Raw genomic sequence first — 14,295 nt, forward strand, 5'->3', positions numbered from 1 at the left:
CTGAGAGATGTTTCGGTTTGGGTTTCGGTGCCGAAGGTGTTTTTGTGGCACCAATATGGTGCTGCCTCGAGCCCGAGCTGGAAGGCTTTTCTTTGTGTTTCGGTGCTGGGCCTGAGGGTGGGTCGTCTAAAACTTTTTGTTGGTGCCGATCTTGGCCCGAAGGCAGAGTAGGGACCGGAGCCTTTTTCTTTGTTTTTTTTAAGGAGGCAAAGAGGTATATTTAGTCATGGTACGCTGACCTGGAGTAACCTGCTCCTCTTCTTCCATGTCGGAGTTGGCTTCGGACACCGAGATATGGTGTTCTTCTTCCTTGGCTCCTTGAGCGTGATGTTCTGTGTTGGAATTTTCACTGAAGATGTCCGGTGCGGAGCCGCTTTAATGTTGCATCTCGTGACGTTGAGCCCGACGGTCACAAAGCATCTTCTTCGATCGAAACGATTCGCATGCGTCGCAGTCTTTCTCGTCGTGTTCTGGGGACAGACAGAGGTTGCACACTTCGTGCAAGTCAGTGCGTGGAAATTTTGCACGACACCCGGGGCAGAGCTTGAAAGGAGTCCGTTCCATTGACTCCTAGCGCTGTCATAGTCTAACACTCACATCTACTGTTCAAAAATTATACAATAAATCTTAAAACAATATTGTAACTAAATATATATATATATATCCAGCTAAGTGAGGCTTCAGGATTAAACCCTTCAAACCTGCTGAGCACGGTGCTGAATATGCTAATTAAGCCTGCCTGAATGAAAAACAACCTACTAAGGTAACAATATGAACTAAAAAGGTGAAAAAAACATGGAATTACTATCTGACTCTCGCACTGAGAACTAAATGTCCCATCATGCACCATAATGCCTTGAACTGTGCCATACATCATTGGAGGGAGGTGCAAGAATGAAATAAAACCGGAAATGGTATGCGAGACTCAGATGTTTTTTTATTCACAGCCCCAGGCCCCAGAAGAAGAGGTTTTCTATCTTGAAACGCGTTGGGCAAAAACGAAAAATGATGTGAAGTAAGGAGGGAGGCTGCATCACACACGAGCGCCGTTGAGTGATCTCCCAAGCTGCAAGGCCATTGTTTACTATATATATAATTTTTTTTTTAAATTACATTTATGTAGATTACAGGTTTACTTTTTGGGGGGACCCTCAAAAAACCTTTTTTATTTACCCTTAAATTATATATATGAACTAATTACCGCACAGTCATCATTAAAAACATATATGCTTTGTAAAGACTTGCTTGGTAAAGACTATTGTGGTAAAAGTCATTTCGATGTAAAAAATGCATTGTACTTGCATTTCGTAGTAAAAACTTTGTGGTAAAGGCTGTCGCCCTGCATAAATAATGCAAGAGGTGGCGATTTCCACATACATATACTGTACCTCATCTGAGCTTTAGCACAGGCCTTTTTTTAAGGAGTAAAATCAATGCTTCGGCTGTAAATTAATTAACTGAAGGAATCGGTGGAACATTTGGAATTTAATTGACCTTTTAGGCTGTAACTGCTTTCAGAAGTCTATCTAGTAGAATTTCCCAGTTTCAGCATTTGTGGTACCAGCCATGAGGGCTGTTGTGTTCAGTGCATTGAGTGAGTGGCACGATCACCTGTGAGTGTCTATGTATTTGTGTATATTGCTAAAGTGACTGTCTGTCATCCAGTTCATTTTAAGTGATGGAACCTAGTCTGTCCCGTTCCTGTCCTACAAAGACTACGTCAAGGCATTTTTCCTCTTATCTCTTTGTCTCCCAAAAGTTGTAATGTTCATTTGTTAGGGACTGAATTTCAAATGTATTGTGAGGATATGGGGTGAATTATATGGGGTGGCACTCACCAACCCCTTTAGGGCTATTAGGTTTCGTTTGTTAAATGTTTAGCTCAACCCTAGGCAGTTGTGGCTCTGAGCTGTCGGGCTTACATACAATAACACGTGCCAAGCATTTAAACTGTACCAAAGCAATTACAATTCAACACTAATTTATCAACAAATACAGTCGATTTTGATATAATTTTTGTCACTAAAATGAAAAAGATCTACCGGTAGGTTACGGAGATACAGATTGTGCAAGATATAGTAAATTAATAGTTTTTATTTAACTGCAAACAATCATTGGTAAAGTCAACGAATTTGACATTTAGAAATGTATTCAAGAAAAACGGAGGTAAGTATCAATGCGCAGTTACTTACAGTTAATTTACACGACCAACTCCAGCATGGAGCCAGTAAGTTAGACCAACAAGGTCAACAATATATTTACCTCGACGAGAGACAGTTTCCAGGCCAGTTCCAGCGTCAGTGGCTCTTTGCCATTAACTTCCTAAGAGCTGTAGGATGCTGAAGAAACTGTGTGGTTGACGGGGAGCTACTTCTCAGTCCACATGCTTGGTGAGGCGATGCTGGCCACAGGGCTTGGCATCCCTCGAAGTTCTCTCGAGTGCGGTTAGACGTCCAGTCACCTGGAACAGCAGTTTCAGCGTTTTTCTACTTTTGTCAGTAACCGACCTTCTGGATGAACTAGTAACATTCCAACGACTCTCTCAGGCCCAGCAGACGCAGCTGCAACTTTTGAGTGCGCTGCCGTGGTGCTTCGGTGGTGTCTGCCGCTAGGGCACTGTAGCTAGGGTGACCAACTGGCATTGGTGCAAATTCAGGACGGTGAGTGTAAAAATTCAGGACACAGGGTCAAAATTCAGGACACAAATTCAGGACAGGAGGTCAAAATTCAGGACAATTGGATACGTTTTACAGACACATCAGAGGTCGCGCAATAGTAATTAAGTAAGCCCAGCCATATCCAAACATATTCAACCATTTGCAAACCTATCCATCATGTATCCTTCCATCTATCATTTCACTCATCCATCCCTTCATTCATCCTTTCACTCATCCATCCATTATCCATCCATCCACCCTTTCACCCTATCCATCTGTACACTCATCCATCCACTCGTCTACCCATCCATCCATTCACTCATCCATCCAGCCATGTACCCTTTCACCCATCCAGCCACCTTTTCACTTACTCATCTATCCACCCAGTCACTCATCCTTCCACCGATCCACCCTTTCAGTCATCCATCCATCCATCCTCTCTCCGTCGACCCTTTCACTTAGCAATCCTTCCTTCCATCCATCCACCCACCCATACATCTACTCATCCACTCATGAATCCATCCATTGACCCTATCACTTATTCATCCTTTCTCTCATCCATTTATCCTTTCACTCCTTCACTCATCTATTCATCCTTTTGTCCATCTACCCTCTCTGTGACTCACTCATCCATCTTTACATCCACCCTTTCACTCATCGGTCCATCCATTCACCCTTGCACTTATCAATTCATCAAGCCATCCACCTTTTCACTCATCCATCCTTTCACTCATCTATCCACCCTCTCACCCATCCAGCAACCCTTCCACCCATACATCCAGCTATTTACCTTTTCTCTCTTCCATCCTTCCACTCACTCATCAATTCATCCATCCTCTCTCATTATCCATCTATTCAATTGTTCATTCATCCATTCACCCTTTCACGAATTCATCCAGCCATCCACACATCCCTTCACTTACTCACTCACCCACCTTTTCATGTTAATTTTGAGCCAGCGTATGTCCGGTATAGAAAATAAAACACAGTGCTCACGGTTAAAGTTTGGCCACGTTGCGAAGTACTGCTCTAGAGAGATGTGGTGGATTGTTGCCTGCTCTGTTATGTGTCACACTGTGCAATTGAATGTTATTTGTGAAATGGTGATATTGTTTAATTAATGCACAGCTGACAAGAGTACCATTGTTTCACGGTGCTCAGGTGAAAAAAATCGGGTGTGGCAGGTGAGGAGCGAAAGAGTCGAAAAGGGCAGTATGGCTTAGTAGAAGTGAATGCAGGTCAGTCTCGTTCTTTTATAGGAAAATACATTAATTCTGCAGGGTTATTTAACTGCTTAGCGGCAAAGAATTGAAACAGCAAACAAAGATACATGATACTAACCTGGCACCAGTATGGGTTATCTGTCAAATAGAAAACAATGCTATGTCTGTGATAAATTGCAGGCCAGGCCACGTAGTAATGACAAGCAGGTCAAGTGGAGGTGCGCAGGAGGGGCCGATATTGGTACTAATAATTTAGCAACATTATACAACAGCCCTGAATATTTTGCATTGGCTGCCAATTGGGAAGAGAATTTTATTCAAACTTCTCCTAATCACTTTCAGGGCGTTCCACCAACGTGGACCAACCTACCTACAAAAGGGGTTCAAAAGATACCACCCAGCGCGTTGCTTGAGATCCACAAACCAGAACCTACTCTCTACACCCCATTTCAAACTGACCACTAAAGGTGGCAAATCCATCTTCGTTCTGGGAACTAAGGCCTGGAATAAACTCCCCCTTTCCCTGCGGTCTTTCTCTCAAGAAGCCCCCTTCAGGAAGGCACTGAAAACCTGGATTTTCTCTCTGCCTGAGGCCGTGTGCCGGACCCTGGTGTAATGTGTGAAGAGATTAGGACATCTTTTTCCTTTCCAACTTTCCATCTGAGTTGTGTAAGCGCCAAGATACTCCTTGGAGTGGAAGTAGCGCGGTAGAAATGTCCATTACATTACATTACATTACATACTTCCATCATGTGCATTGTCACAGAAACACACTAGAATGCGTGATCATTGCTCTGTGCCTCTGCAGAGAGGCCAACAATTGGATGACCATGCATTCTGCACACCTTTTTGACTCAGTGACAGGCATCGCCCTCAGCCTCAGCTCCAGGGCTTAGCTCTCAATTGTGGTATGGAGGCGATTCGGTTTAAAGCATGCACTGTACAAGAGTAATATGCTAAACAAACAACGAGCAAACAACCAACGTTCTATGAGTTTTTCCTTTAAAAATGAATATAAGAACAATATTTTTGGATAATTTATCAAAGAAATAGTCCTGAAACTTGAATCTACATATGACAATTTTTAAAAACCTTCTGGGAGGACCGTATGAAGCATCGCTCTCTCTTGCGCATAAATGACTTGGTCTTAGCATCACCACATTCAAATTCCACCAGCCACCACTGTAGGCTCTGTGAAGAGAACTACGTTCTGCCTCGGTGTAATCAGGGCCTGTTCTAGGATGTGTGAGGCCCCTCTAAATTGCAGAGACATGACACATTCAGGGCAGTTTGCATCTGAATAGATGCCGCTGAAGCTGCAGCCCCCTCCTCTCAGTCACCTTCAAGCACCTCTTAACGGGTCATCAAGGGCTGGAGGTGTGAGGGTTGCCATCCCGCTGTGCCTCTACAGTGCTGCTGGGGGTCTGAGCTTTCATACAGCATCGGAGTCAAGAAGGGAGGTGGGTGGAAGCTGTGCCCGGTTAAAACTACGGACAAATGGCGTCCGTTAAAGAATCCTTCACGGACAACGGACAGACGGCCGAAATTACGGACTGTCCGTGAAATTTACGGACGGTTGGTCACCCTAACTGTAGCAGGCATTGAGCAAAGTCGCAGTCTCGGAGGCGCATCCTCTCCGGATCCAGCACAGGATCCAAGGGACTCGACTGGCGGTAAGGGCTGACCCGCTGGCAAAGAACCAGTAAGGCGCCCCTCACACACACCTGTGGGACCCGAAGGCATGCCATAGTGGTCGGGCTGCCCAAATATGAGATACATGGCCTCATAAAACTCTGATTTGTGCGGTGGTCGCTTCAGGAAAGTCTTAGAGGTGCTGAGCAGACCCTGGCACAGAGCGAGGCCTAGAGTGCAGACGCTTCCACTCGGGTCAAAGACCACATCATATTCCTAGAATTCTTCTGGTTGTGGCATTCACCCAACGACTTGGATCGCGACATGTTCGTCTGGAGTAGCTCCATGAGCGTCCCAGGGACCGTTTGCGCTACCAGGATTGAGAGCGATGCGGAGTCGTTGGGCAATGAGGAGCTTCAGGGAACCGTTCTACTGGTTTGTAAAAGAAACCAGCACAGTCGGAGCTGTTTGCACAAGTGTGTGTGTATATATACACACACACACACACAGTTGCCCATGTGATAGCTGTCCTGTGAAGATTCAGAACAATTTTCCACCAAGCAAAATGCAGAACTGTTAGCTTTGCCAGGTCTTGTTTGGGTTTCTCCGGTATTTTACATGATCTGATGACTTAGGTTTTGTTGAGAATTTTTTCTTTAGTTTTGCGAATTGTATGTCGTGTCCTTCCTCTCTCGCACTTAGAATTATATCAGGGGGTTGCATTGTATTATATGCTTAAGATAATTTAGAGATAGGTGGGCAGTGTTCGCATGTGGTGTTGGCACAGCTTTTATTCACCTTCCTTGTATGTTAGAAGTGAATCCATATTTGATTTCTTCTTTGATGTATACAAGGAAATTTACGTATAGTTGTTGACTTTCCCGCCCATTGTTAATGAGGTTTTAATGAAATAAATAAAACGTGTGATTTATGTAATCAAGCAGTATTTAAAATGTCGGAAAATTATCAGCTTATGGAACAAGAAATAGCTTGAGTTGAAGTCTGTGTTTTCATTTTCCACTTCTAGATTTTGGGGCCATTGGTACAGTTCTCGTGGAAGTTTTCTAGCAGTTCTGATTGGTGGGGGTCGCTAAGGGGCAAAATCAAGGCCAACGTGGAATCCTCCAAGGTAAGGAGAAAGTTCTTGGGAGCACATCAGGACCGTGCTTAATTTGAGCTGGTGGTTTCCGGTGCTCAGCACCGGCAATAAATTGTCAACGCTGCAACCTGTGACAGTCTGCCACGAGGTGGCGCTGTCTGGCTAATTTAGAGATGACCACAACAACAGTTAATATTTAATTCAATATTCATAACCTGCTGCCCAAGCCATTCTTATAGCTGGGGGTGAGGGGCTGAAATAGTTCGAATTGTCACACTTGTAGGAGTGTGATAGTTAGTAGTTGTGTTTTTTCAACCATTGGCATCGCTGGCAGGGGCAATGTGTGGTGCAAGCTGCAGTGGCCTCCTGACGAGAGACCTGGCACTTCTTTTTTTTTTTTTTTTTTTTTTTTTCAAATTAAGCACTGCTTAATTTGCTTAATCGGGCGCGCCGATTGTGCGCCAAAGGCCGCCCAACGGCAAGCCCGTCTGCGCCCGTCCGCGCCTGTACCGTACCCAGTGCCAGGACCCCTGGCCCCCACCGATGCAAGACGACCCGACAGACCTACGACGCCGCCGCCCTCAACGCACTCCATGCCGGCTGGAACCCCGCCTGCTGCCGGGCCGCCCCGAAACGCATTCACGGACCCTCCACCTGCAGAACCTGCAAGTTCACCTGCCTCCGAACCTGCACCGCACCCGCCAAGCCAAGCACCAGCAGCAACCTCAAGTGCATCCTGCTCAACACCCGTTCCGTCCACAGACACGCCGTGGAACTCTGGAACCTCCTCGACACAACATCGCCAGACATCGCCTTCCTCACGGAAACCTGGATGAACGTCGCCTCAGCCCCCGACATCGCCATCGCCATCGCCATCCCGGACGGGTACAAGATCATCAGGAGGGATTGCGTCAACCAGACCGGAGGAGGCATCGCCATCGTCCACAAGAACACCATCCGCATCACGACCGACTCCGACACCTTCGCCGAGCACCTCCACTTCCAGATTCACACTGACCCAAAGACGACCCTCAGAGGCACCCTCATCTACAGACCCCCGGGACCACGCACACAATTCAGCGAAGACATCACGGAATTCATCAGCCCACACGCCCTCCCCTCCGCCGACTACATCCTCCTAGGGGACCTCAACTTCCACCTGGAGAACAACAAGGACCGCAACACCGCCGCCCTGCTGGACAACCTCGCCAACCTCGGACTCAAGCAACTGGTCAACACCCCCACCCACTACGCCGGCCACACGCTTGATCCCATCTTCTCATCCAGCAAGCACATCACCTTCAGCCACTCCACCGGACTCCACTGGACCGACCACAGCTGCGTCCACTTCAGCTTCGGAAGAACCACAACCCACCACCACCCGCAACAGGTTCCTCGCAGAAGCTGGAGCAAGATCACCACCGACCAGCTCACCACCTCCCTCAGCCAGAACCCACTCGCCAGCACAACGGACCCCAATGAAGCAGCCCGCAACTTCACGCAGTGGCTGACCGCCTGCGCCGACGACCTCGCACCACTGAAGAACCCTCCCAGCAGACCCAGAAGCAAGAAGGCCTCCTGGTGCACCGACGAACTCAAGGCCTCCAAGAAGACCTGCCGCACCCTCGAGAAAGCCTGGCTCCTCGACCAGACCACTGACAACATGACCGCCCTCAAACACGCCACCCGCAAGCACCACCAGCTCATCCGCACCACCAAGAAGAAATCACTGAAGGAACGACTGGACAACAATGCCCACGACAGCAAGGCACTCTTCACCATCGTCAAGGAGTTCTCCAGCCCCAGCAACAACGACATCACTCCCTCACAAGATCTCTGCGACTCTCTCGCCTCGTTCTTCCACCGCAAGATTGCCGACATCCACAACAGTTTCGCCGCACCATCCACGCACCCAACCGTCGAACCAACGCCCACCACCGCCACCCTCTGCACCTGGACCACGGTGACCACCGAAGACACAGCCCGCACGATGAACACCATCCACTCCTGATCTCCGACCGACCCCTGCCCCCACCACGTCTTCAACAAGGCCCACTCCACCATCGCACCCCAACTCCGGGACGTCATCAACACCGCCACCTTCCCGGGGAGCTGGAAGCATGCCGAGCTCAGCGCCCTACTGAAGAAACCAACAGCGGACCCCACCGACCTCAAAAACTTCCGCCCCATCTTGCTCCTCCCTTTTCCTGCCAAAGTCATCGAGAAGATCGTCAACAAACAGCTTGCCGCCTTCCTCGAGACGAACGGATCCCTCAACCCCTCGCAGTCCGGTTTCAGAGCCAACCACAGCACCGAGACCGCCCTCATCGCAGCCACCGACGACATCCGAGCCCTGCTCGACAACGGGGAAACAGCGGCACTCATCCTCCTGGACCTCTCTGCAGCGTTCGATACGGTCTGCCACCGCACCCTAGTTCAACGCCTCAGCAACACCGGCATCCAAGAGAAGGCCCTGGAGTCCGCCTTCGATCCGAGGCTACCAAAGTCATCTGCGGCATTCCGCAAGGATCATCACTCAGCCCCACCCTCTTCAACGTCTACATGAGACCTCTTGCTGCTATCGCACGCCAACACAACCTCAACATCATCTCCTACGCCGACGACACCCAGCTGATCCTCTCCCTCACCAGAGACCCCGACACCGCCAGAACCAGCCTACACGAAGGGATGAAAGACGTCGCCGAGTGGATGAAGAACAGCCGCCTGAAACTGAACTCAGACAAGACGGAAGTCCTCATCCTGGGACCATCGCCCTCCGCCTGGGACGACTCCTGGTGGCCCCCAGCCCTGGGCACCGCTCCCAAGGCAACAGACCACGCACGCAACCTAGGCTTCATCCTGAACTCCACCCTCTCGATGACCAGACAAGTCAACGCCGTCTCCTCATCATGCTTTCACACCCTACGCATGCTTCGCAAGATCTTCCGATGGATCCCGACCGAAACCAGGAATACGGTCACCCAGGCCCTCGTCACCAGCCGACTGGACTACGGAAACACCCTCTACGCCGGAACCGCAGCCAAGCTACAGAACTCCAACTCATCCAGAACGCCTCGGCCCGACTCATCCTGGACATCCCCCGACGCAGCCACATCTCCGGCCACCTGAGGGACCTGCACTGGCTCCCCGTCAACAAGAGGATCACGTTCAGGCTCCTCACCCACGCACACAAGTCTCTCTACGACCTGGGCCCCAAGTACCTCAACGTCCGCCTGACCTTCTACACGCCCACCCGCCAGCTACGGTTTACTAGCCTCGCCTTCGCCGCCGTACCACGCATCTGAAGAGGAGGCAGATCCTTCTCCTACCTGGCGGCCAAGACATGGAACTCCCTCCCCATCGACCTTCGGCTGACCCAGGACCATCTCACCTTCAGGAGACAACTCAAGACCTGGCTGTTCGAGCAGTAGCGGACCCCTTCCCCCAAGCGCCTTGAGACCCTTCCGGGTGAGTAGTGCGCTATACAAGTGTTATGATTGATTGATTGATTGCTTCAGGACCTCGCCCACTGCACACTATCCTTGTCTCCTTACCAGGAGTTCTCCCTCATTAGTTTTGTTTCCGACATGTAAACGCCTCTAGTCGGGGCGTGCCCCTCTCGTTCCTGGCTTCATCAAAATAACGTCCCTCCTACCATCACTGGATATTCATTGAGATTCATAAAAATATAACATCTCGGAGTATTTGTGATGTCTCAGTTCATAGAGAAAGGTTTTTATTAAATATATGCCTATCCATGCAATGTAGTAAGAATTAGTAACCATAGATTAGAAAAATCAGGGTTGGCCAGCCTCTTATATTTCAATTTATCATTTGATTTCCTAGTTTATTGTTGTGAAAAAAGAGGGATGTCTTCTTTTGTGGTCAATGTCACTATTGGTTACAGATACCAAAACATTTCTTTTAGGCACTTTACTTAGATTACCATTGTAATCTACTGCAAAGGAAATATTGGGATGAAATTAACCACTTTATGGTCAAACAATTACACCGACTCTGCCTAGCTTATGTTGCTCGGCATGCGAGCTTCACCTTTGAAAAATCAAACTGTCATCCTTTTAACAAAGCACCTCAGTTAGTCCCGATTAATGTTGCCTATCCTGCAGACTATTCTTTTCACCTCTCTCCTCCTAGATTAAGTTATTGGCTTCAAGGTTCCTCTGTCTTCTCCAGATCCCTGGCAAAGTACTCATACCTGACCCCGGTCACTCCTCTTGCCTGGCTAAGAAAGAAGAGCTGAGATGCCCTTGTCAATAGACCCCTTCTTAAGTTTTTCCTCTCATTATGTCTGGTTACAAAATGTGGAATTTCACAGAGGCAGTACCCTTCTGTTCTAGCTTCTCTTTCTTGGTCTCCGATTATTGTATTCCACTGCTCTTGCCCGCCTTCAGAGACCTTGTTACTGTTGGTCGTTGTCTGCAGCGCCTGTCTACATAGATTGGGTCATTTTTCTGACTTGCAAATTCCTCGCATTTCGTTTCTGTGTCTTGCCTGGCTGACTATAGAGGGCGCTTAGAATGCTACCCATGGTGGTAATGCAGTGTGGAAGGAGTAGGGTGTTGTGAGTAGAGTTGAGTGGAAGCAGTTGGAGGCTCAGAAAGAATATATCCTGGTATGGGGTATTTCTTCTATGTTTATACTTCTTTCAACAAGTGCTAGATACCCCTGGTAGCGGAAGAGTCTCATGCTACATATCTCCAGAGAGACTCCTTTTTTCCATTTACAACACGCTTTATTTTTCAACCAAGTTGGCGATACAAGAGGTTGGATCTCACCCTGCCCTCCGGGAAAAAGTAGTGCTCTACCATGGGACATTCGGATTGCACTTTTCAAGCACTCCGCTCTGGAAGACCTATCTTTATTTTCAGAATGACCGCATCCTCTTTTCTCGCCATCGTTGCAAGCTGAGAACCAGTTTGTAAAGTTTCCAAAATAAAAGATGTTGAAGTCCGAAGACATTATAAGTCTGTTTAATGGTGACCGTCCTGCTCTCAGCAGAAGCGGCCGCTCCACACGCTGCTCCGAGCCTCCTCAACCGGTATCGTTATCCATTGAGAGCCTATCTCGCATTCTGCCTTAGCCTGCATAGTGAAGAACCATCTAGCTAGCTCGTAGCGCTAGATTGCCTCGCCTGCTGCGCACTATTGATTAAACTGCCGAGGCTAATTAAACTGTTATGCTCGACTACCAAGATGCGCTTGTGTGACTGCAGTTCTTGTGCTGTGCTGCCTGAAATTGCATTTGTGCCTGATTGCCCGCGCCTCCGCCATTCACATCACGCTAGCTTACATTGTGCCCCAGTGTTGTTTGGATATTGCCTGCTTGCTGCCATTTTGTTTGTTGTTGTCCTGCCTCCTTCCCCTGATCTCCACCCCGCCTCCCAGCTCACCCTCCCTCGCCCCTCCCCTTCCATTATCCACATATGACAGATGCAGTCGCGCGCAGCGTTCACGCGCAGCGGTCGCGCCCCATGCGCGTCGAAGGTGCGCCAAAGGTAAGCCCGTCTACGCCCGTCCGCGCCTGGACCGCGCCCAGCGCCAGACCCCCTGGCCCCCGCAAACTGCACTCCTCCCGCATAACATCTGCTGCTTCCACCCTCCTAGCCCTCAACCCTGGACGCACCCCACAATGTTGCGTAGCTGCCCCAGGACACACCCACGGACCCTTCGCCTGCCACTCCTGCAAGTTCGCCTGCATCAGGTCCCTCACCAAACCCTCTAACCCCAAACACAGCTCCGACTCTAACCACCTGAAGTGTATCTTGCTGAACACCCGCTCGATCCACAGACACGCCACTGAACTCTGGGACCTACTCGACACTGCTTCACCGGACATCGCCTTCCTCCCAGAAACCTGGACGAACGCATCATCAGCACCCGACATCGCCATAGCCATCCCGAACGCTTACAAGATCATCCGAAAAGACCGCACTAACCAAACAGGAGGAGGCATTGCCTTCGTCCATAAGAACACCAACAGAATCACGACCAGCTCCGACGATAACCTTGCAACCGCCGAACTTCTCCACTTCCAGATCCACACCGACCCCAGGACCACACTTAGAGGCACCCTCATCTACAGGCCACCAGGAACCCGTAATCAATTCAGCGAAGACATCACTGACTTCATCAGCCCACATGCCCTTGCCTCCGAGAACTACATTCTACTGGGAGACCTCAACTTCCACCTGGAAAAGAAAAACGACAGCAACACCACCACCCTTCTGGACAACCTGGCCAATATCGGACTCAAACAACTTGTTGACACACCCACCCACCTTGCCGGACACACGCTCGACCCTATCTTCACCTCCAGCAAACACATCTCCTTCGATCACACCACTACTCTCCATTGGACGGACCACAGCTGCGTTCACTTCAGCTACAAAACTACCACGATCCACAATCCCCCACAACCTATTCCTCGTAGAAACTGGAACAAAATCACCTCCGACCAACTCCTCACTTCGCTCAACCAAAACTCTCCCGCCCTCTCATCGGACCCAAACGAGGCTGCCACCAAACTCAAACAATGGATCACTCACAGCATTGACGAATTAGCACCCTTGAAAAACAACCATATCAAACAAGGTAACAAAAAGGCCCCCTGGTTCAACGATGACCTTAAAAAATCCAAGAAACTATGCCGTACTCTCGAAAAAACATGGAGAAAAAACCCAACCACTTACAACCTGACCACCTTCAAGGCAGCCACCCGCAAACACCACCAATTGATCCGAACCACCAAGAAATCAGCATTCAAGGATCCACTCGACAACAACGCCCATTACAGCAAGGAATTATTCAACATCGTCAAAGAATTTACCAACCCCACTGCAGCCTCAAACGACATCACTCCCTCCCAAGACCTCTGCGATTCGTTATCCTCCTTCTACAACAAAATAGTCGACATACATAACAGCTTTGAGAACACTTCCAAAGAACAGTCCACTCCACCCACCTCCGAACCTAAACCGCCCTTTAACAATCTTAGCGCCTGGAACCCAATCTCCACTGAAGACACCATCCGCCTAATGAACTCCATCCATTCTGGTTCACCAACCGACCCCTGTCCCCACCACATCTTCAACAAAGCAGACTCCATCATCGCACCCCATCTCCGTGACATCATCAACTGCTCCTTCAACTCCGCTACCTTCCCAGAAAGCTGGAAACATGCAGAACTCAGCGCCCTCTTGAAGAAACCCACAGCAGACCCCACTGAACTTAAGAACTACCGCCTCATCTCCCTCCTCCCATTCCCTGCCAAAGTCATCAAGAAAGCCGTCAATAACCAGCTCGCCGCCTTCCTTGAATCCAACAATTCCTTCGACTCCTCTCAATCTGGCTTTCGAGCCAAACACAGCACCAAAACCGCCCTCATTGCAGTGACAGACGACATCCGAACACTACTGGACAACGGAGAAACAGTTGCCCTCATCCTACTAGACCTCTCCGCCGCCTTCGACACAGTCTGTCATAGCACCCTCATACAACGCCTCAGTAACTCTGGCATACAAGGAAAAGCCTTGGACTGGATCATCTCGTTCCTCGCCGGAAGAACCCAGAGAGTCTGCCTCCCCCCATTCTAATCAGAGGCCTCCGAAGTCATCTGCGGAGTACCACAAGGTTCATCTCTCAGTCCCACCCTCTTCAACGTCTAC

The 14,295-nt window shown here is 49.2% G+C and overlaps 1 protein-coding gene across 1 annotated transcript in view; it reads left to right on the top strand.

Annotated features, from left to right (window-relative positions):
• Positions 1-14,295, top strand: part of HACL1 (2-hydroxyacyl-CoA lyase 1) — a 148,474-nt gene that overhangs the window by 110,337 nt on the left and 23,842 nt on the right. The window contains exon 12 of the mRNA XM_086942194.1: positions 6,540-6,641. Coding sequence (XP_086798320.1) covers positions 6,540-6,641 — 102 coding nt within the window. The remainder of the gene's footprint in view (positions 1-6,539; positions 6,642-14,295) is intronic.

The sequence above is a fragment of the Lissotriton vulgaris genome, chromosome 10 (assembly GCF_964263255.1).
Source record: "Lissotriton vulgaris chromosome 10, aLisVul1.2, whole genome shotgun sequence".
NCBI classification, from domain to species: Eukaryota; Metazoa; Chordata; class Amphibia; order Caudata; family Salamandridae; genus Lissotriton; species Lissotriton vulgaris.